Source organism: Sorex araneus, chromosome 4, assembly GCF_027595985.1.
Source record: "Sorex araneus isolate mSorAra2 chromosome 4, mSorAra2.pri, whole genome shotgun sequence".
In the NCBI taxonomy this organism is placed as follows: domain Eukaryota; kingdom Metazoa; phylum Chordata; class Mammalia; order Eulipotyphla; family Soricidae; genus Sorex; species Sorex araneus.
In genome coordinates, this window is record NC_073305.1 from 47425982 (window position 1) to 47449959 (window position 23978).

The 23978-nt window shown below is 42.4% G+C and overlaps 1 protein-coding gene across 5 annotated transcripts in view; it reads left to right on the forward strand.

The window, feature by feature from the left end:
- The window catches only part of DOCK3 (dedicator of cytokinesis 3), a 440374-nt gene that overhangs the window by 376610 nt on the left and 39786 nt on the right, over positions 1-23978 (forward strand). For all 5 annotated transcript variants that reach the window (XM_055135368.1, XM_055135371.1, XM_055135372.1 and 2 more), the window contains exons 33-38: positions 6381-6466; positions 9131-9157; positions 9289-9384; positions 14889-14949; positions 16168-16261; positions 18220-18368. In XM_055135368.1, the coding sequence (XP_054991343.1) occupies positions 6381-6466; positions 9131-9157; positions 9289-9384; positions 14889-14949; positions 16168-16261; positions 18220-18368 (513 nt within the window). The remainder of the gene's footprint in view (positions 1-6380; positions 6467-9130; positions 9158-9288; positions 9385-14888; positions 14950-16167; positions 16262-18219; positions 18369-23978) is intronic.

Sequence of the window (23978 nt, forward strand, 5' to 3'; positions counted from 1 at the left end):
GCTCTAGACCTTAGAGCTATCTCTCTGGCCTCATCTGTCAAATATTTTATCCCATTTCTCTTCCCACCCCATTGTTCAATATGTTTTTGTTTTTGCTTCTTGGGTCACACCCAGAGATGCTGAGGGGTTACTCCTGGCTCTGCACTCAGGAATTACTCCTGGCTATACTTTGGTCCTTGAGGACCATATGGAATGCTGGAGATTGAACCCGAGTCAGTTGCATGCTGGTACTATCGCTCTGGCCTTCAGTATGTTCTTAAAGGTCACCCATAACCTACGGATTACCAAACTACATTGATTCTTCAGTCATGATACCATTTGTGTTTTACATAGCTTTGAATTTATTAATGACTCCCCTGTTTTTCACTCTTTCTCCTCCTCCTCCCCCTCCCTCTCCCCTTCCTCTTCATCTTCCCCTTAACTTCCCTCTCCCCCTCCACCTCCTCCTCATTTCTTTTTTTTTTTTTTTAAAGAAATATTTTATTGAACCACCGTGAAAACAAAAAAAATACAAAGCTTTCAGGTTTAAGTCACAGTCAAATACTGATTAAACCACCATCCCTTCACCAATGCACCCATTCCACCACCAAGAACCCCAATACACCCCCTCCCACCCCTCCCCCCATCTAAGTAGCTGATGATATTCCCATTATTCTCTCTATATATTGAGTACATTTCATATTTCCATACAGAACTCACTATTGTTGATTGGAAATTTTCCCCAACATTCAGGCCTGCTGAATAAGCATCATCTAATAATTTCTCTTCCTTGGTAAAGGTGAAGACTTTGAGTTTTGGGTTTCTAATATTTAGCTCAGTTCGCAGTCAAAATGGATGGCTGCAAGAATCTGCTCTGGTGCCAAAATGGGTTAGGAGACCTCAGGATCACAGTCAGTAGGCGGGAGGCTCTGCTTCTCGTGCCGCGGCTCTTGGTTCATCTCTGGGGGCGGAAGGCGCGCCGGGAACACCTCCCCTCCCAGGATCACCTACAGGCTACGTCACTAAAGAAAGTCCTACCTCCTGGTGTAGGGGTCTTAGAGGGTGGCTCTCACCGCGTGGCTGTTGCCGCTGCCGCCATTTTCGCTCAGAAAAATGGGGTGGAGAGGGAAAAAAATCCCTCCCCGGGCTGCACGAGGTTGTAGTTCAGTTCGCAGTCAAAATGCATGGCTGCAAGAATCTGCTCTGGTGCCAAAATGGGTTAGGAGACCTCAGGATCACAGTCAGTAGGCGGGAGGCTCTGCTTCTCGTGCCGCGGCTCTTGGTTCATCTCTGGGCGGAACACCTCCTCCTCATTTCTTAAAACCTTATTGTCCAGTAACTTCAGATCTCCAGCCACCCTTTCTGTGTGTACTCTATCAACACTGCACATACTGCACTGTGTTGGGTATTGCCCCTGTCACCTCTGCAAGATTATAAGTTGTTAGAGACCCCGAATATTTCTCAGCTTTGTTTCTTAGAATCCAACATGGTGTGTCCAACATGATGGTTCATGGAAATGAAAATCAAAGCTAACATTTATTGAGTACTTCCCAGAGAGGAAGAACAATGTTTCCAGCAATTACTGCTTCATACATGGGTAATAGACTTACAGAGATAACTATTTTGTCTAGAATAGTTGTCACCTGTTGTATGTGAAGACATATATTTGTTGAATGAATTAATAACAATGTTTCACTGCAAGAACATTATTATTAGGGTCTGGAGAGGTAGTACAGCAGACAGGATATTTGATTTTCAAGTTGTCTACTGGGTTCAATCCCTGACACCCCATGTGGTCTCCAAAGCATCTGTCAGCATGATTCCTGAGTGCAGAGCCAGGATTAAGCTCTGAGCACCACTGGGTGTGGCCCCAAAACAAAAATGAACAGTAGTATTGTTATATAATAAAGGTACCTTAGTAAATCTGAAGTTAATATTATCAATGTTGGGGGTGTCACACCCACCTGGTGATGCTCAAGGGTTACTTCTGGCTTTATACTCAGGATTTTTTTTTTTTGCTTTTTGGGTCACACTCAGTGATGCACAGGGGTTACTCCTGGCTCTGCACTCAGGAATTACTCCTGGCGGTGGTCAGGGGGACCATATGGGACGCTGGGAATGGAACTCGGTCGGCCATGTGCAAGGCAAACACCTATCCACTGTTCTATCATTCCAGCCCCAGGAATTACTCTTGACAGTGTTCATGAGACTAAATGAGATGCCACAGATCAAACCTGGGTTAGCCATGTGCAAGGCAAAGTGCCTTACCCACTATACTGTCACTCTGGCCCTGCAGTATTATCAATTATGACATGATGTATTTGAAGAACTTAATGTTTATGTGGGGTGTTTTTGGTTATAAGCATTTATTTTATGCATTAATCATCAGAATCACCCATTTTAGATTTCTCAATTTCTCCTAACTTCTTTATAAGTTATAGATGTTGCTGTTACAATGTAGTGTCCCTCATATCATCCTTTGTCTAATACAGAAGTACTAATACTTGGGTAGGCATCAGAATTGCTTTGTTAAAACACTGTTGAGCCCCATGCCCAAGATTTTTAACTGATGGAAGCCTATAAATGTGCATTTCTCTGTATTCTGCTGGCCAGGTGACCGATGTAAACAACTCCAGGAATCTTCTACACTCATATTCGTACTATTGTATTCTGCTGTGCCAGGTCCCTTCCCCACCTTTAACCTGTTCATGGAAGTATAACCTAATACCTGTATATAGCACTGTAGCACTGTCGTCCCCTTGTTCATCAATTTGCTCAAGAGGGCACCAGTAATGTCTCCATTGTGAGCCTTGTTGTTACTGTTTTTAGTATATCAAATACGCCATGGGTAGCTTGCCAGGCTCTGTCATGCAGGCGGGATACTCTCGGTAGCTTGCCAGGCTCCCCTAGAAGGACATGCCTGTATATATGAGGTGAAATTAATTGTTATAAAAGACGCTTCTTCTCTTGGAAGGCTTCTGGCCATCTGATTAAGCCAGTGAAATGCAAGACAAGCTTTGAAATGGGAATGAGGCAGGGGGTTGCCTTCTAGGCCCAGATCTACCAACTTTACATGACCCAAGGCAAGTCCCTGCTAATGTCCCTTCACATAGAGAGGACCCAGCATGGATCCTAGTCTCAGATTTTCTGTTCCCTCTGAATTGTATATTTAAGCTGTTGATTCATTAAGCCGAACAGTATATGAAAATGGTCTTCATCCTGACCATACAGTAGACTGTAAAAAAGATAATTTATCCATTCTCATATTATGTTGATGGAATCTTAAAACTGTAATTGCCATCTATTTCCTAATTCAATAATTATTTTATTGTTAGTTTGTCTGAGAACTCCTTGACCCCTAGTAAGAAAGTGCTTCTGTTTAGTTCTTTATTAAATGAAACCATGCATTTTATTGTTCTTAAAATTATCCAGATTGATATTATCACATTTCAAAAAGATTAATAAAGAGTTTTAAAATTTTTTCTCAGGGCCAGAAAAGACAGTACAGAGGTTAAGGTATTTGCCTTGCATGAGGCTGTGGCCACAAATCTGGTTTATCTTTGATCTGGTTGATCTGGTTGATCTTTGGAATTACATAAGGTCCCCTAAAATACTACCTGGTGTGGTCCATGATCACATAGCCAGGAGTTGCCACTGAGCACCATTGAGTGCTCATCCCTTAGAAAAAGATATTCTCACTTAGTTATAACTATGACTGAGTTCTTCTCATCTCAGAATAAATCCAATTAGGCTTGTTGGGAAAGTGAGCACTGCTAAGCATCTTGTAAACAAGTGCGGGGTAGAAACAGATGTGATACTGTTCCTCATGGTTAAGTTCCTCCAGTAGCAAATGTAGATGGTACTAATGGTAAAGCAGTGGAAAGGTAAGAGTGTGGGAAACACCTGGGGATTTATATGCTATAGAAATACACAGTGGAAACTTTATTCCAAATAAAAATCTCTGAAGGAAATGCATCTCACTTAATACAGACTTCTGTGAGTCACTGGATCAAACCCCTGGCAAACTTCCTTCATGACTGGGGCAAGAGTTCTGACTAAGTCGATTTTATACACACAAATTCTCCTGAATGAGGGGTGGGGGCGGTGACCCCCGCCCACCGCAGATAGATACTTAAACCCACCTCCCCCACGTGTGCGTTCCTTTTGGCCCTGCTGCGGAGCGAGCATGATGGAAGAGCCCAAAAGAACACCCTTGGACTCCAAGCAGCCCACTGAACTAATTCCGGCACGGGATCGGAGACCCCCACGGCGGGCTGAGACAGTGGAAACCGGGCATCCCCCAATTCTTTTAACCTCTCTCTCTCAACCCCTTCCTCCCGAGCACAGCGCAGGGTCCACGGCTTTCTGAGCGCAAAATGGAGACGTCGAGCCTCTCTCTAGGTTTCTCCATCTTATGAGCACCATAAAAGGGTAAAAGTTTGTAGTGATGTTATTTCTGGTTGTACTTTCCCTGGACTTTATACAGAAACCCAAAACTGCGCGGCCATGGCCGCGCGACCTAATGTCATCTTAGCATCAGCAATATGTAATGGTTCCTTTTTAATGGGTCGGACTTTTGTGGGAGATCCTAACAAGAATAGTAAGTCTTTTGCTGAAATATTGAAGGCAATCAAAGTGGTAGCCATCTTTCTAGACTAAACTAAGCTATATCCCCACGCCGGCTGAGAAGAAATATCCTTCTTTCTCGGGAAGAAACGCGGCATGGCGTCAACCATAGTGTGATGTCCATTAAGCAAACAGACCTGGTGGTGTGGGAATGGGATATAAGGGGAAAAATTATCTACATGGAACAGAGGGACGCTGGTGGAAACTCGAGCCAGAGCCGATACCAGCGCAAGACCTTTGGTTCCAGAAACTGCTTGCAGACACTCTACTAGACTATCAACTAAGCCAGAGCCCCACGCCTGCTGATGACGGGAAATAACCATCCTTTTCGGTTTTTTTTCCCTTTGTCAGACAGCGTGGCAATTACTAAACAGGCATGAACTCGGTGGCGCGGGGCAAGGGGGAAAAAGAAAAGTTATGTAACAAACAGCGGGACTTAATATCTCTATATTCTTAGCAAAGGAGAACTATCAAATGCCTCCTTGGCAATAGGACTGTCTTTTTCTTTTTGGGGGGAAACCCCAGCAACGTTAGTGAGTTGTGTGTTGAAACATGGAATGTAATCGAGATAAAGCGTAAACGAAGTGAAACTTATCACTTACAAGGGTGGGGACTGGGGAGGTGGGAGGGGGCGGCAGGTATACTGGGGGGGTTGGTGATGGAAGATGGGCACTGGTAAAGGGAAGGGTGTTTGAGTATTGTATAACTGACATAATCCTGAGAACTATGTAACCCTCCACATGGTGATTCAATAAAATAAAATAAAAAAAATGATCCAACACTCAAAAAAAAAAACCCCAAATTCTCCTGAATGAACTTATTTTAAAAGGGGACATGGGGGTAGAAGTGAACATCAAAGATCTCTTTCTATATCCAAATTACTTAACTCTCTAAAGAATCTATACCTTTAACCCCCTACACTGGGAAAAGACAATTACACCAAAATTTCAATTCAGGGCTGAAGCTATAGTACAGCAGGTAGGGCATTTGCCTTGCACGCAGCCAACCCGAGTTCAATCCCCACCACCAACTGATGTTGGCTGCTGAACCCTGCCAGGAGTCATCACAACCCAGAGCCAGGATTAAGCCCTCAGCATGCCAGGTGTGATGCCCTACCACGACCCCCTACCCTCCCAAGAAAAATAAGCAATTTTTATTTAGATCTCTAAACTAGGAAGCCAGAGAGATAAGACAGAATTAAGGCTCATGCCTTGCATGTGACTAACTCTAGTCTGATCCCCAGCACCAATGGATACAGTCCAGGTAATCCCCAGCACCACAGGACCTGAGTAGCACTGAATCCTTGGGCCCTCACATTGAACTATAGTCGAGTGGTTGACCAAGAGGAGGTCTCTGGACTCCTCAGCACTGCTTGGGAACCCCCTAAATAAATAAATAAACCAGTAAAGTTGGAAGGCCTTTTTGGCAGGAGAAAGAAAGAAAAGGTAGTTGTCGTTTTTGGGCCACACCCACTGGTGCTCAGGGCTTACTTCTGGCTCTGTGCTCAGAGATCACTCCTGGCAGGGTTTGGGGAACCTTGAAGTTCAGGAAATCGAACCTTGGTCTGCCACATGCAAGCCCTTCCAGCTGTTATATCTCCGAAGCCCAAAGGTGGTTTCTTAATGTTGTAGTTGGGCTCCTGCCTTCCACAGGATTTATTTGGTACAAGAATAAAATCTGAAAGCCCTTTCCCATCATCCTCACCTTCATAGAGGTTGGATTTCCCATTGTTTCAGAGATCAACTTGGGTTTACAAATTCTCTACTTTCTTCTAGGTGGAAGCTGAACTGATTGACAAATTGGACAGCATGGTGTCAGAAGGGAAAGGAGATGAGAGTTACAGGGAGCTCTTCAGCCTTCTGTAAGCTGCTTCAGCCCCAGATACACCATATGTGGGGGAGAGAGTAAAATGACCTAAGATGGTTATGGGTGCATCCTGCACTAGGCAGGCCCTTGAGGGTGAATCTCGGGAGAGATTTGGGTTCTTGCTAATGGTAGCATTAGCAACATGCTTCTATCAACAGGAACATGGCACTATGGCAGCAAGCCAGTCAGCAGGCCAAGATTGCCGTAGTTGTCTGAAGAGATAAAGAAAAGTGGTTCATTAAACTCCTGGTTTTTGCTTATAAGAAAAGGGTCAGCCTTTCTTTATAACACACTCTGTCCAGCTGGGCAAGTAGTTTATGGGAACTTAATGTTAGCATTTTTGTGAGGTAAAAAGAGGGACAGATAAATCCATGCTTTGTAAGGTGGTATAAAGAAGACCAGAAAGCATAAAGACTACCAGGGATACTCCATTTCCGTGTTAGTTTCCCTGTTTGTGAAATAGGGTGGTTGTACTAAATGACAGCAAGAGTCTTCCAGGTCCACTGATGTTTTCTGTCTCGAATTGATGTGAGTCAAAAGGACATACCACAACAGAAATACAAAGAACAAATTCAGAACAAATTCAAGTGAGCCACAGTTCTCCCATTATATAATAATGTTGGATATGTTACCTTCAACCTTTGTTTTGTTTTGTTTTGGGGTTACAACCAGCTGTGTTCAGTAATTACTCCTGGCTCTGCACCCAAGGATCAGTCCAGGTGGGCTCAGGGACTATATGGAGTGCCAGGGATCAAACCTGATTCATCTGGGTGCAAAGCAAGTACCCTACCCACTGTGCTATCACTCCATCCATTAAAAAAAATTTTTTTTCTCCGTGGGGAGTGCCACACCTGGTGGTGCTCAAGGATTACTTCTGGTTCTGCAACCAAGAATGATTCCTACTGGGCTTAGGGGATCATATAGGATACCAGGAATCAAACCCAGGTTGACTGTGTGCAATGTAAGCACCCTATCCACTATACTATCTCTCCAGTCCCCCCCAAAAAGAATTCTTAAGATATCTAGAGCTCTAGAGTTCCTCTTATTATTTCCAGTTTTGAGATTCTCTTTGTTCTAATGCCATTTTGAAGAAAAACCTGTAACATGGTTTCAGCAATAATACTATACATTTGCTTCTAACTTTACAGTAAAACATATTGTTACTACCTAATACAATATACTGTGAGGTAAATAGAGAATATCCTATCCTGGTTAATAGAAGTGAAACAGAGCTCAAAGTGGTAATATGTTCTCAGGTTCATGATCAGTAAGAAGCAGCTCTGAGAGGAGGACCCAGGACTTCCCATTTCAAGAGGAGGGAATCTTTTAATTGTACTGTACCTAGTTTGTTCCCTTATGGGTTGTAAACTACAGTATGAAGCTACTTGAATTTTAAATAATTTAAATTTTTAAAAATGAATCTATCATTTCGTATTTATCTTTTGATCAAGATATTTCTAATTGTGGAAATAAAGCAGAAATACCTAAGACCCTAACAGATGATATTACTATAAAGCACAAAAATGCTTTTATAAATTTTAAATAAGTTAATTAAAATTAAAAATAACTTTAATTACAAATTATCTGACCAGATTCCATAGTCTTTCAAAATTGTGTCTGACAACTGAAAGCCACTTATAATCTTCCCAATTTATGTTTTGCAAAAGATGTATGTAGTTTGTTTTTTTTTAAAGTATAGTGTATGATGGGCTTGATTTAGAATTTTAAAAATATAAAGAGCTGTCTGAAATGTAGAACTTCTCAAGGTCTTTAATATGCAGAAATATGTGAAAGATCTCCAAAAGGAGAGTATAGTAGCCAGCCTTTCCATGCTAGTTTGCTCACAGAACATTTCTCCCTATCCTTCAGGACTACATTACCCTCTAATAGACAGTTTCTAGAAATGTTAACAAAGACTTCATCTTCACAGGTTCTGCCTTCTCTCCAGCACCATCAGTCACATGGTAAACTCACATTCCCAAAATCCTCAGTTCAGACCAGATGCAGCATTGACAGCATCCAGGCTATAGGAGTAAAACTCCCCTGCTAGGCCCGTAACTGAAACTACCATCTCAGGAGACTTTCATACCTGACAGGATGCAAAAGAACCTAGGCTCATCACTGGAGAAAGAAGAGCCTAGGTCATAATTCCCTCAGAGAGATCTCTGAGAAAACAGAGGACATCAGAAGTTAGGCTCTCAGTGGAATGAGCTGGCAGTTGAGAAAGAACCTGCACATGTTGCACTTGACTCTGACATTTTATTTTGGAGCATCCCCTGAAAATGAAAAATAACATAAATGTGGCTACTCATTAACCCCTCATTCTGGAGCTTTTGAAACTGGTAGAAATCTTCCCCTTGGTTTACACGAAAAGATTGGCTTGTATGTTTGCTGAGGATGGGTCTAAGCAGTGATAGTGGCAGTCAAACCAATTGGCAAGGCCAGGCCCAGCCATCCACAGGCTCTTTACTCAGCTGCTGCTTCAGAGTAAAGCTCACACCTAAAGGAACTAGAGGTTTGAAATCCCTCCCTTGGTCTAGTTACATCCTTAGAAACTTGTACAGAAAAGTACGTACAGAAATGTGTACAGGAAAATACGGTCATTTATTACTGCAAGTTCAATAATCACCTTGTCTTTGCTTTCTGCTGCATGGAGTAGAACCCAGCTGTTTGGGCCCTACCCCAGGTAAGACTGCAGTGTGGTAAGTCTGCTGTCTCCAGATCCATCACAGACCCCAGGGGCTCTGGGACCTCATTCATGCCCAGATACAGCTTATGAATTATGCATTGTATTTATTTCCCCCACCTTCCCAATAGCCTCCTGGAGAAGGTTGAACAAGAAACATGGCGTGAGACTGGCATTTCCTTCGTGACCTCTGTCACCCGCCTCATGGAACGCCTTCTTGACTACAGGTATTACCTCAAGCCCTACTTGACCACTTCTCTAGTTATAATATTCCCCCCAGAAAGGATATCTCCTGACCTTAAAACCAAGATCAAGTGCCATTCAGGAGGATAATTGAACTGGCATTGGGTACCATCACTATAGAACTCTATTGATAGCCAAGGAGAGAATAAGACAGCCTTATCAAAGGGGTAGGTCAAGGTTTCTGGGATTCTTCTTGGTAAATGAGTCTATCTATTCAGGAGGCATTCCAGAAACTTGCCACTGACTTTCTAATAAGAAAATTCATGACTCAAAAGGATAAATGCAAAGAATGTATGAGAAAGACTGTCTTCAGAACAAGGCAGGACAACTATGTCCTCAGTTCAGACTTCAGAGTCCAGTGAAAGTGGGCAGGGAAATGTAAAATAATATAGAAGGTAAGCCAGGAGGACTTCTAGCTAGATATTTTGAAGACTGAGGATTCCACTTTTCCCTGCCTGTATTCTTTTTTCTATAGTCTATTATTTTACTTTTTTTTTCTTAGCATGAGCAGATTAGTGGGATCATCTTACATGCTCAGACATACTTATGCTCTGTTTAGTCTGATAGTTCAGTGAAATTATTTTTATCATGAAAGTGTACCATGCCTTCTCGGTCATGACATAACTTTTGAATTACTCCAAAATGACTATGAAGCTACTACTGTATTCTCCCATTAGGTTTCTGGTGGATGACTAGGTGTCCTTTAGTGCTAAGAAAAAAGTAATAGGAATAAATAGAATCTAGTACCAAAAATAATAGTTGAATCCTTTCTCTAAAAGACATGCAAACACCAAGGGAAAGGTTTTTAACTCCTGGGTCAAAGAATGAAGAAATTTGAGTTACCTCCACTTGCTGCCAATAGAAAGTTCTGTATGCCAAGATTTCCATCCTGCAGAAGACTCAACTGTCCAATGCACTGGCCTGGATATGGTATTGAAATTCCTGAAAAATGTGTTCCCATTTTGAGCATCCTTTCTTCCTATAGACAGTTATGTTTTTGTAAGCTTTATCTTATTTTTCTCTGCATCTTATGAACAGGGTCTTTGTTGGGACATTATTAAGATAAAGAATCCTTTGATCCCTTTTCTCTCCTACACCTGTCCTCAGTCATCAAAAAAGAAGGGGAAAAGCACTATAACTCCTCCTCACTACAATGTTTAGTGAATTTTGACCCTATTTACTGTGGCCTATGAGAAAGAGCAGACATTTTCTTGAGCTCCAAGACCTTGTTCTAGCTGTTTACTACTTGATTTTTCTATCTCCCTTGCACACACAACTCAAAGTCACAATCAAAATCTATACCATTCTCCTGTATTTCTTACCCCAATTGTGATTCCTACAAAACAAAGTTCAAATTCTTTCCCAGTACATCAAAGCCTTTCATAAGCAGCCTTTTGCCCACCTCCTGCCAGTTCCCATACACATGTCCCGTACTCCACCCTTCCAGTGTTAATCCCTTAGATCATGAAGCACCATGATATTTATGTGAGTTATCATCTCTTTAAAATACACCAGGCTCTCTGTATTTGGAAACCACATCTCTCCTCATCTCTCATCCCCGTAAGCAGCCCTAGAGAATTGTCCTTGTTTTGACCAGTGAGGCAAGAGCATTAATAAGAAGTACCATTTCCAAAATTTGAACACCAATTTATCTGGCCCAGGAGCAGTGCCTAATCATGATGCCTTCCATGTTTCCAGTACTCACATCCTTCTCCTCATGATATGTCCTCCCAAGAGTGGCCTTCCAACCCTCTGAATCAAGGAGCTTTCCCAGACAAAGACTTTATCTGGTTCTTGGTGAGCACTTCATTCAAAGTGGTGATTTGTCACTTGGATGGTGGTGATTGGTCACTTTTCTGACTAGTCCAACAGAGGAGAGCCAGGTTCTCAAGGATACCTTGTCCATATCTCTCTCATCCCCTCCATGGATATTTAATGATCTCCAACAGTACAGATTGACTAATTGGATAAATTTACTGGGAAAAAGTATCTTCTGCCTCAATGCACTGTCTGTAGCACTGTCTTCCCGTTGTTGATTGATTTGCTCAAGCAGGCACCGGTAACGTCTCCATCATGAGACTTTTTGTTGCCCCAACGCAGTTCAGTAAGAACTTACTAAGAAAATGGGGCCCAGGGATATCCCAGTGGTAGATAGCCTGCCTTATAAGTATGGGGCTAAAAGTCTGATTCTCTATGCTGCCCCATATGCCAAGTGTGATGCTGGCATCACTGCCCTTTGGTTTCCTTAGCACCACAACAGAAAGTATGAAATTTCTAACATACTACAACCAAGTATTTGTGGGCACTTAAACTAAAGTATATGACCCACAGTGAGTACCACAGTTAACTTTGTGAATACTACAACCAAATGTACAAAATGCATGGATGTGAGTGCTATGACTGTGAGACCCCCCAGACACCTTAGCAAGTGCATCCTCTGACATCACAACAACAATAATGAAAACAACAAAGAAATGGGGAATGGAAAGAAAGGAAACTAAAAAGTAGGGAACAATTTAAAAATTAAGCATTTTCCCCTTTTTTTCTGGCTTTTTAAATCACACCTGGCAATGCTCAGGGTTATTCCTGGCTTTTCACTCATAAATTACTCTTGGAAGTTCTCAGGGGGACTGTACATAGGATTCTGGGGACTGAACTGGGTTGACCATGTGCACGGGGCAAATGCCCTGCCTACTGTACTATCACTTTGGCCCCCTTATACTGTCAGTTTTTTAAGTTCATGCTTCTGACATTTCTGATTTTAGTATTTTTTAAAATGTTGTTACTGGCATTTCAGTGTTTATGTCCTGTGGAAATCTGAGGGGCTTATATAGAAATAAGCCTTCAAGGATGGCAGGGGAAAACTTAAATTTAGATAGTATTCCTCTAAGTTTGTAAGGTTTGTATCAATCTAAAATTGAGTTTCAGGGGCTGGAGCGATAGCACAGTGGGTAGGGCGTCTGCCTTGCACGCGGCCAACCCAGGTTCGATTCTCAGCATCCCATATGGTCCCCTGAGCACCGCCAGGAGTTAATTTCTGAGTGCATGAGCCAGGAGTAACCCCCCCCCCCGTGCATTGCCAGGTGTGACCTAAAAAAGCAAAATAAATAAATAATATTGAGTTTCACACTATTGGTCCAGTTTATTCTGGAGTACAACACATGATCATTGTTTAAACAAGATATAATTTTTTTTAACCTTAAGCAGCTATTCTCATATAAGCTCTTTCCCTTTTTCCTTTCCTTTGCTGTTGTTGGGCTGGGTGTTACACAGACTTGGTTGGAGTATGCCAAGGGCTGCACTTGTAGGGAGATGCAGAGTAGCAGTCTGTTGGCCTCCCATATGCAAGGCAAGTACTCTACCACTGAACCAAACCCACTTTTGTGTGAAGAAAAGATGTACTTTTATTCATCTTTTATGTTAATGTCTTCAACTTTTGGGTAAATCCCAAATATTCTATCAGATATAAAGATGCTCATCTTTTATGGTATTTTCTCATATAGGGAGCAGAGCCCTAAAAACGTTTCCTTAGTGCCCTAGGACAGATATGGGAGAAGGGAAGGCTTCTAAACCCTTGAAGTTCTAAGTGGAGCCCCCACTAGGGAGAAGCAATTGAAAGTTAAGGAGACTTCCTTTCCTAAACCTCTCCAGTTAACAGAGAGCTGCTTGAGTACTGGCCACATTCAGCCCCTATTCACAGCCACAGCCAGATGCTCCATGTGCCTCTTCAAGGAGAATCTTCTTGCCCATACTCCAGAGAAAGAATGAAAAGGAGAGTCATGGCTATGCCCAACCCAGAGACTTGAAAATTGTCTTCTCTGTTGAAGAGAAGAGAAGTCTGCTCTTAGCAGTGCAGGAAGGGAGCAGCCGTGGAGCACCAAGACGTGTGGGAGTATCCCTGGCATCTCACAGTGTGGTAGCCGGTGCCTATTTTATTGGTTTGGCTAGTACGTTCTGGTTTTGGGCAAACAGAAAGCAGTAACTAATAAATATTTCAGATGATTTCTAGAACAATCAAAATAACTAGATGAGAATTCATTTCCCTTCATTGGGCCACTTTACCAGATAGACAAGTTCCTCCTGCCATGTGGGCTTCTTGAAACAAGCTGGTTCTTAGATTTATTCCTCTTGAAAAGTCACAGAAGCTTTATATACTAGTATGAAGAGACAGATTGTAAAGTGGCATGTTACAGAAGATCCCCTCCCTGTCTACAAGAAACCAAACACCTTATAAGCTTATGAGGAAACCCCAGAAAGAAGAACCTGTTCAGGACCCCCACATAGCTATCAACTCTGACAATAAATTTTCTCCCATCCCTATGGATGAAGGACACTTGGCTTAACAGAATACCGTAAGAGTGGTGTGGATTTTTAGTATCTCTTTCAAAGAAACCATGCTTCTATGTACTGAGATATATCTGGGAAGGTGGGAACTAACTGTTTCTCAAATGACAGATCACTGGTTTTGGTATAGGGTGCCTGATTCTTCTCAGATGTGATAATCATCAAAACTGTATATGTCAGTGGAACAAAATCAAGATATACTCTATCATACCCTAGTGGTCCCTAAACTCCCTTATGTAACCTTTCCCCAAAGCTGCTAGTAAATAGCTGTACAAAGAATATGGTACAAAGAATTCTGACTTCACCAAAGTGTGGGGTGCCATGGAAAGAAATCTAGCTGGCAGATGGTAACATGGCTGGATGTGTGTAAATAGGAAACTTCTTACTAGATGTACCAGACTAGTCTTCATTTGCCTTAACTCCTTATACCTCTCTTCCTACTCTGAGAAGCTTGGTTTTTTGACCACTCTCTTTCTCTATTTTGGGAATGATTCATTCTCGAAGTCCCCATCTTCCTGTGACTCGTAGACTAGCTCTGACCCCTTCTATTACTAATCCTTCTTCGCACGGGTCAGCTAGTTCAGCCCTAGATGAAGCTCCTCCTAAACTAGAAAGTAACTCAAAACCTAGTGCTTCTAGTTCGAGGAGTTTTCAAAGACTTGTACATGGGAGGAGAAAATGGAAAAAGATGAACCAGTGTCTTGGTGAACGTGGTGATCAGACCAGTAATATGCTGAAGCTGTTCTCTGGAGAAGAGCATCTTGATTTCTGTACAAGCCAGTCCTACTAAGACATCCCTTTAAGGGGCACTCTGTACCTCCACTTTTGGGAACTTGAGGATTCTGCCTTCTACTTCACTGATAAACTCCTTAAGCTGAGTACACTGGTATGGTACCATTTAACTCCCTGATATAGCATCTGGTCTCTAATTTCTGTCCTCAGGACACAGGGTTCAGTTAAGCAGATAGGTCCAAATCTCAGAAGAAACTGAGAGTACAGTCATCCTGAGAAAGCAGTTCTTGTTGACAAGCATCCTAATTTGAACTATGGTCATATGTAGGCCTACTTGGACACTACAGTTTGATGTGTTGTCCTAGTAGCAATGCTTCCTGCCAGGGACACTCATCTATGCTTTTCTTTCCAGAGACTGTATGAAAGGAGAGGAAACAGAAAATAAGAAGATTGGCTGCACCGTTAACCTGATGGTAAGAGGAAATAGGCTCTTCCTCCTAATTTGCCTAATGGAAAGGTTACAGATCCTCACTGTGATTGACTTGGTCTTTCTACTAGAAATTACTGTAAGCCTAAGAGTTTGGTCTGCTTTCTTACCTGTATCAGATTCCTGTACTTCATCAGTTACTTTACTGTGTGGGGAAGGAGTAAAATGAGCTTCTCTTTGGACAGAACTCTAGCCTGGCCTCTTGTCAAGGTCTACCAACCCTGATACATCCTAAGACCCAGTATTCTCTGACTTCCTCTCTACCCTAGGACTCCTTCTCTTTCTCATTATTCATCTCCTACATATCTGCCAGTACTTACATCCCAAGTATATGTGCCTTTCAGTCGGTTCTTTCTCTGGTACTGTGTACCTCCACATCCCACTTTCCGCCTCTTACCAGAACACACAGGGCTTCACCTGCCCAGAGCTCAGCTATGATCACTACAGATGGAAAATTTTCTCTTTTTAAAAAAAAATAATTTCCTGGGGAGGAGAGAAGAAAAAATAATTTCCTATTAAAATGACCATTCTTTAGTATAGATAAGTACCAGGAGGTTGGCTCCATGGCTTGGAAGCCGGTCTCACATGCTGGGGGGAAAGGCAGCTCAGATAGAAAAGGGAACACCTGTAAAATGTGGTTGGAGAACCTGTTCGGGAAGGGAGATGCGTGCTGAAAGTAGACTATATATTGAACACAATGGCCACTCAATGCCCCTTTTGCAAACCACAACATCCAAAAGGAGAGGAGAACAAAAGGGAATGCCCTGCCACAGAGGTGGGGTGGGGTAGGGGGGATGAGATTGGGGGGTGGATAGGATACTGGGTTCATTGGTGGTAGAGAACAGGCACTGGTGGAGGAATGGGTTCTTGAACATTGTATGAGGGAAACACAAGCACAAAAATGTGTGAATCTGTACCTGTACCCTCACAGTGATTCACTAATTTAAAAATAAATAAAGTAATGAAAAAAATAAAATAAGATAAAATAAAATGACCATTCTTTGACATTAAAAAAAAATTTGTATTAAATCACCTTGAGATAAACAGTTACAAAGTTGTCCATGATTGGGTTTCAGTCATACAATCTTCCAACACCTATCCCTCCCTTCATTGGTGTACATTTCCTACCATCAGTGTCCCCAATTTCCCTCCTTCCATTACCACCCAGTAACTTATTTTTATGTGTATTTCTTCTATCTTACAGAACTTCTACAAATCTGAGATTAACAAAGAAGAGATGTATATCCGCTACATCCACAAGCTTTGCGACATGCATTTGCAAGCCGAAAACTACACGGGTAAGTTGGGGAGAGCCACGCCTCATGAGAATAGACTGGACATGTATAACAGGCTAGCAGAGCAAGGCTCTAGAATGTGTCTGCCAGATCTTTTAAAACATCAGAATCCATGCCAGTTCACTGACTGGTGGTTGGAGAATGTTACCTTTTAATACATAATGGAGAAAAGCAGGAAGAACATCTACTTATGACGTTTTCCTGTCTACATATATTAAGAAAGTTGAATGCCTCTGTGGAAACAAAGTCCTTTCAGAAGTTTGCAGAGTTACTTTTCTTACTGTCCCCTTTCAGAAAAAAACAAAAATCACTCAGTGCCCTGAAATTTACTTTCTCTAATCACCCAATTGCACCCGAGGCTACTTCTGCCTTGTAGATCAGGCCAGTAATCCCCAGGGAAGCAGAATCTTCCACTTTGGGAAGTGTTAGTGTTTGATGTAGATGCCATCTTTCCTCACCCACAGCTTGGCTTGGCATCTAAAATTACATCCGAAGATTATATCTTTATGTCCTGTTCATTTATGACCCCTTGGGAAAAGAGTGAGAGGCTCAGCTAGATTCCATGTATCAGGAAAGCATGTACTAAGCTCCTGCAAGCCACAAATAAGAGGCTGAGTCAGGGATTTAGATTGAGAGGGGATACATAATTGTTTCTCATGTATTAGGAGTGGCATGTAAAGGAATAGGCAGGAAAGAAAAATATTTTACACATTTTTTAAAGTTTGGAGTTTTTTAAAGCTCCACTGAAAGGCCTTGAGAGCCTAAGGGGCTTATCTCCAGAGAGGAAGTACTATCCAAATCCAATAATTCATTCCTGGGCCATCGGGTAAGTGGCCAGAGCAAAGCAAAGATAAGGGAAGCCTAGAGAGTGACTACAGATAGTTGTGCCTGGTTAGAACTGGGAGGAGGGCAGAACATCTACAAAGAGAGACTGGTGGGTAGGGCACTTACCTTGCATGTGTCTGACTTGGGTTCAACCTCCAAAACCCTGTATGGCCCCCTCAGTACCACCAGGACTCATCCCTGAGTGCAGAGGCAGGAGTAAACCCTGAACACCATGGGTTGTGGTCCCTAAACTAAACTAAATAAAAATGATAAGATTAAATTGGGAGTTTAAGATAAAATATTACAAATATGATTTTTCATAGTCATAGAGAGCAATCTTAAGTAGAACTGTGAAGACCAGATAGAAGCTGAAACTAATTAACCTGCTAATAAGAGATGCCCACAGAGTAAACAGAATAGAAAAGAGAAGACTCTATAATCAGGAACCTGGCTGTAATTTCATATGACTCATTCCTTGGAATATAGAAAACCACAATATTCCATTGCTATTGTTTCATATAATCCTGTTGCACATGTAAAGAATAAAGTGTCACTGAACCTCTGTCCTGGGTCCAACATCAACTTTGGATTCTGCCATGAATAGAACTGCTGACTCCAAGCCCATCATGCAGTTACCATTATCCACACTCCTTTTCTAATCCTTTCATAGATGAGAGGAAAGAGCCAGTGCTGGGGCCAGGTTGACCTCACAAAATACAACTGTAGGCATTAAAACTGTCTTAAGGAGATTCCAAAGGAGCCTTAGTCAGTGTTCACCCCAATAAGCCAGTTCTAAGAACTGTGGAAAGGAAGTCCCTAGTCAAGTGAGCATAAAACAGCTTAAAAGTTTTCTCTGATATGTCAGTATCTTCCAAAGGTGCATGTGCATTCTCATAGCTACACTTTATCTGGAGCTAGAACAGCTAACCAGTCTGTGATGGGAGGATGTCTATCAAGATTTTGTCTCCTTCATGCTGACTGTGGTTAAAGGTTATTAGCAGACTGAGCCCCTCTCTCTCACTTTTAGTACTCTGTGTCCCTGGTATGCTGTTTACTTAGCCCATTCCCTTGACACCAGATTGTTCTAGAACCCCTCAAGAGAAGTATCTGGACCTTCATATTGCCTGTCTCCACAGAGGCTGCTTTCACTCTTCTCCTTTACTGCGAGCTGCTACAGTGGGAGGAACGGCCACTACGGGAATTCCTCCATTACCCATCCCAGACAGAGTGGCAACGAAAAGAGAGCCTGTGTCGCAAGATCATCCACTACTTTAACAAAGGCAAGGTACGTGTCATCTGGCAAGCCTTTGGGCCCCTCAGCATCTGCTATAATGCATGGCATCTTGCAGTGCCCCTGCTGCAATGGGTGGTATGAAAGTCAGAGAGTAGGTGATGTCCACATCTGTATCAGATTTACTCAGTGATGGAGTGGAACAGCAAGTTAATTCTGCAGCCTCAAAGAATTCCAGAAGGGAAGTATAAGAGACAGTCTTACACACTGTCTTTAAATATCTATAAAGGCTAATGCTCCTATAGCAGGAACCTTTGGCCATGCTTACAGTTACTAGTTTTACTTAAAGAATCGAAGGAACTTTTTTTTTCTTTTTGGGTCACACCCGGTGATGCACAGGCATTACTCCTGGCTCTGCACTCAGGAATTACTCCTGGCAGTGCTCAGGGGACCATATGGGATGCTGGGAATTGAACCCAGGTCTGCCGCGTGCAAGGCAAATGCCCTACCCGTTGTGCTATTGCTCCAGCCCCATGAGGGAACTTTTTTAATCTGTCATATAAAATTAGAATTGTAAGAATGAATGAATTTCTGTCATGGCCAAAGGGGATTTGTACCATCTCTTATTAATGTTATTTTAGATTTCTTTCCCTCAAAGTACACTCTGGGGTTTTTTCATTGGAGTTATTCTCCATCAAACTTGATTCTGTGGGATGGGTAAGCATTCTCACCAATAAGTCAGGTTTTCTTGAAACTTTCTCGCTGTCCTGCCCCATCTCTGGGAGAGTTTCTTGTAGGTCTGACCCACACTCTGGAAAGTCTGGGAGTATATAATTTATTGAAGCTATCCTTTCATTGCCCAGATCTGCATGTTTGGTTTGGGGTATTTTTTTTTTTTTAGTTGAATTGAGTCATGATTTGGTTTCAGTCATACGGGTTCCAACTCCAACACCCATCCCTTCACCAGTGTACATTTCCTACCACCAATGTCCCCAGTTTCCCACCCACCAATACCCCACCCCACCCTGAGCCTGCCTCTTCCTTCCCCCCCCCTCTCTCTATCCCTCCCCTCCTTTCTTTTTCTCTCCCTTTCCTTCTCACCTCCCTACCTCCCCCTCCCTTCCTCTCCCCACCTCCTGGGTATTATGGTTTTCAGTACAGGTACTGAATGATTATCATTCTTTTACCTACTTGTAGGACTCAGTTCTTGTCCATTTGACCATGTTTTAAAAAAGCAAAATAAGATCATTCAGAAAAGTACAGTGGCTAAGCCCCTGACTTAAGTGAAAATTTGTCCTTGAGTATATTTTTAAGCATTGTGGGGCCACATCAATGAAAAGAAAGCCCTGTAAAGTGTTCAGGGCCCACCAGGACTGCATCTGAGGATTCTTGGGCAGTTTGTGGTGCCCTGGGATCAAACACATGGTCAAACACAGGGTCTTATGAATAGCATATGTGCTACCACTGGAATCACATCCTTGGTCCTAGATATTTTTACTTTTTCTTTCTTGTTTGGGGGAAGAAAGGAGTGCACAGCCAGTGGTGTACTCATGGCTCTGTGTTCAAATATCACTTCTGGTGGGGCTCAGGGACCATATGTGGTGCCAAGGATTAAATCCAAGCCAACAGCTTTCGAGGCAAACACCCTGACTGCTGCACTACTGCTCCAATGCCTAATGACATTTTCTGTTATGTAAAAATGTTGAAATGTTAGCCTTGAGTACATTTGATGACTGAGACTTGTCATGTTCTTGTTTTGTCAGGGTTCAAGGTGATGTGTCTACCTTTGAGTTGAGAAACTATTTAACATGTACCTTCTTGTTCATTTTAGTACTCTAAAATGCTAGTATGAGTCGCATCAAATACTTATATACTGCTTTAACACATCACTCCAAGAACTAAAAAATTCAATGTGTTTTTTCTACATTCTAAATCATCTGCACATTTTTCCAAATAAATCTGTACTGAAGAGGTTAATGACTTTTGCCCACAAATAAGAAGCATCTATTAGTTTTACATAACATAGGCAACTTCTTTATCACTGTCATCCAGTTATTCATTGATTTACTCGAGTGGGCACTAGTAACATCTCTATTCCTTTCAGCCCTGAGATTTTAGCAGCCTCTCCTTACTCATTTTTTCCCAACGCTTGGAGGCTCTTTCAGGGTGAGAGGAATGAGACCTATCATTACTGTTTTTGGCATATTGAATACACCATGGGTAGCTTGCCAGGCTCTGCCTGTGCAGGCGGGATTCTCTCAGTAGCTTGCCGGGCTCTCCGAGAGGTACATATATATCTGTTACTGTATTTGGGATATGAAAATGCCACAGGGAGCTTGTCAGACTCTCCCGTGTGGGCAGTAAACTCTAGGTAGCTTGCCAGGTTCTCCAAGAGAGAGAACTAGGCTATCAGATGTCTTCTGGGAGCTTGGTTTTATAGTCTCTGGATATTGGTCATTAATGGGATTACACAGCACCAGGGGCAGTTTCTGGATGTGACTGCCTAGTTACTGGAAAATGGGGAATCTGGGTGGAAGAGGCCCTGTCCTGATCTGAGCAACCTTGGAGATCTCGGCCCCGGGTCTCGCACACCTGGGTTCCTCTGTCAGTTCCTTCATGCGTGAGGCTTGTCCGAATGTGTGGAGAGTGGCCTTGAGCATAGCTATGGCTGGGTTCCAGAGGTCTTCAACTGATGAGACTCTATTAGTTTTACATAATATAGGCAACTTCTGTATTTGTCAAAAATATTTGCCCTTTAAGAGACTGCACCTGGTAAGTAAGAACCTTTCCCAGACCATTTTGGTAAACAAGCCCTGCTCAGCTCTTAGCCAAACACATGTAGTGGCTCTGTAGTGCCAGCTGAAAGCCTTCTCTCCTTGCTTGACCAGGACTATCCTTTTGGTCCCACACTCACAGATTTTCAGGTCTGTCTTCATGTTCACCCATCCCAGTTGGCACTACTACTTACACATACACAGCAAGTCCTCTCAGCTGAGAGAAAACGGCTAAGCATGTAGGAGTGGTTTTTGGTGTGCTAGCTCTCAGTTCTCTCCATCCACACAGAGTAGAGAGCAATTCCAGTCTGACTGTGTCTACCGTGAGACATGGGAACGTGAATGTTAGTCACACACTGCAGTAATATTTAGAACAGTGGCTTTCAACCATCTGCAGACTGGTGCTGGCTTCAAAAAGGTTAGGCACCACTGGTTTAGAAAAGCAGGATTTAAAGCTTAGAGAATGATGTACAAGGTAATAATGAGCAGAAAAGGAAGGACTGGGAGCTTCCGTAGGCTGCCTTCTCAGGGATCTTCCTCTTCTTCCAACAATTCACTACCTATGCTGTGAATTGCTGGGCGAAAGGTTCTATACTCAGTACATATAGTTTGGGGGGTCCTCCCATGAGCTCATCCTCAAAGTGGTATTTAGTAGATTTATCCTCTCAGACTCATATAGAAGGTCCAACTTCTCTGTTTCTGTTCTTCAGTATATGCTAGAACCAGTGGGTAGGACTAACCAGTTATTCATTTTTTCCCTCTAATAAATGTTACTATTTTAACAATTTCATGTTCTTCTGCACAATATGCATCACAACACAAAATTTAAATTTTATCCAATTAACATCTAATTATTGTGTTTAATATATATTTATTGATTCATAATTAAGGCACCATGATTTACAAAGTTTTTCATAATAGAACTGTTTCATACATATAATGTTGCAACACTAATCCCACCACCAGTGTCTTCAGAATCCCTGCCACCCCCTAGCTTACCCACTTGGCAGGCATATAACTAATTGTTAATTCTTGTTAACACACTATGCTGAGCAAAATTTTTGAGTTTTATAAACATTAACTTATAAGTACACATAAGATACTGATACCTTGAAAGGCCTTTTTTTTTTTTAAGGCACTGTGATTGAGTACTCTCAGTGGTAGGATTTTATGCACAAAAAACATTCTAGCGGGGCCGGAGCAATAGCACAGCGGGTAAGGCGTTTGCCTTGCACTCGGCCAACCCGGGTTCAATCCCCGGCATCCCATATGGTCCCCCAAGCACCGCCAGGAATAATTCCTGAGTGCAAAGCCAGGAGTAACCCCCGAGCATCGCTGGGTGTGACCCAAAAAGCAAAAAAAAAAACAAAAAACATTCTAGCGCTTGGGGACTGGAGCACTAGTACAGCAGGTAGGGAGTTTGCCTTGCACGTGGCCGACCCGGGTTCGATTCCCAGCATCCCGTATGGTCCCATGAGCACCACCAGTAGTAATTCCTGAGTGCAAAGCCAGGAGGTAACCCCTGTGCATTGCCAGGTGTGACCCAAAAAGCAAAAAAAAAAAAAAAAAAAAAAAAAATTCTAGCACCACCCCTTCCACCAGAGTATGCGCTTCACTCCACCATTGTCCAGTGTCATTCCCACTGTGCTCCCCTCCTGTTCCCAATCTCACAGCTTCCCCTCTCCCCCACTCTCATGATAGGCTTTCTGCTAAAGAGCATTTCTCAGTTTCTGTTGCCTTTGGCATTTGTTATTTCCTTGCCTTTTTCCTTTATATCCCACATATGAAAGAGATCATTATGCTTCTGTCTCCTTCTGACTGACTTCACTCAACATCATACTCTCCAGATCCATCTATATAGTAGCAAATTGCATTATTTTATCTTTTTTTATTAATTAGTGAGTCACCATGAGTGTACAGTAACAGATTTACACATTTTCATACTTGTGTTTCCCTCATATAATGTTCGGGCACCCCTTCCTCTACCAGTGTCCATTCTCTACCACCAGTGATCCCAGTATCCCTCCCACCATCACCTCTCCCCCCCCACCTCTGTGGCAGGGCATTCCCTTTTATTCTCTCTCTCTCCTTTTGGGTGTTGTGGTCCGCAATAGGGGTATTGAGTGGCCATCATGTTCAATCTATAGTCTACTTTCAACACACATCTCCTCTCCTGAGCGACATTATTTTATCTTTTCTTATAGCAAGTAGTATTCCATTGAGTATATGTACTGTAGTTTCTTTATCCAGTTATCTGTTCTAGGACACTTGGGTTGTTTCTAGACTGTGGCTATTGTTAATAGTACCACAATGTACATAAGAATGCAAGGTTTTTTCTTTTATTTTTTTAATGTAGGAATACTGCTATTTATTCCACTGTTGATTAAGCTGATTGAATTGGTCATGAACTCCACATTACTTTGTTTTTTTTTTATTGAATCACCATGAGATAGTTACAAAGCTTTCATGTTCAGTATTCAGCTGTACAATGATTGAACACCCATCCCTCTACCAGTGCATACTTTCCATCACCAGTGTCCCCAGTATATTACCCCACCCTGATCCCAGACCTACCCTGCCTCCATGACAGGCAATTTCCCCAATACTCTCTCTCTCTACTTTTGGGCATTTTATTTTGCTAAAATTTTCCCCCCACCATTCAAGCCAGCCTGCCAGGGGCAGATGCTAGATCAGTTATTGTCCATTGCTCATTTTGAATATCATGGGTGCTGCAGCTGCACACTTTTGAAATCCTAGATTGTAGATGGTTGGGTTCCAGACATCTCTGTAAGGCACTAATCTATTTTGGGATTCAACTGGGCGTGTCTGGACCAGGGCTGTTGGTGCACTAAGATGGTGCCCGGAGGCACATTGTGGATGACAGCCAGGC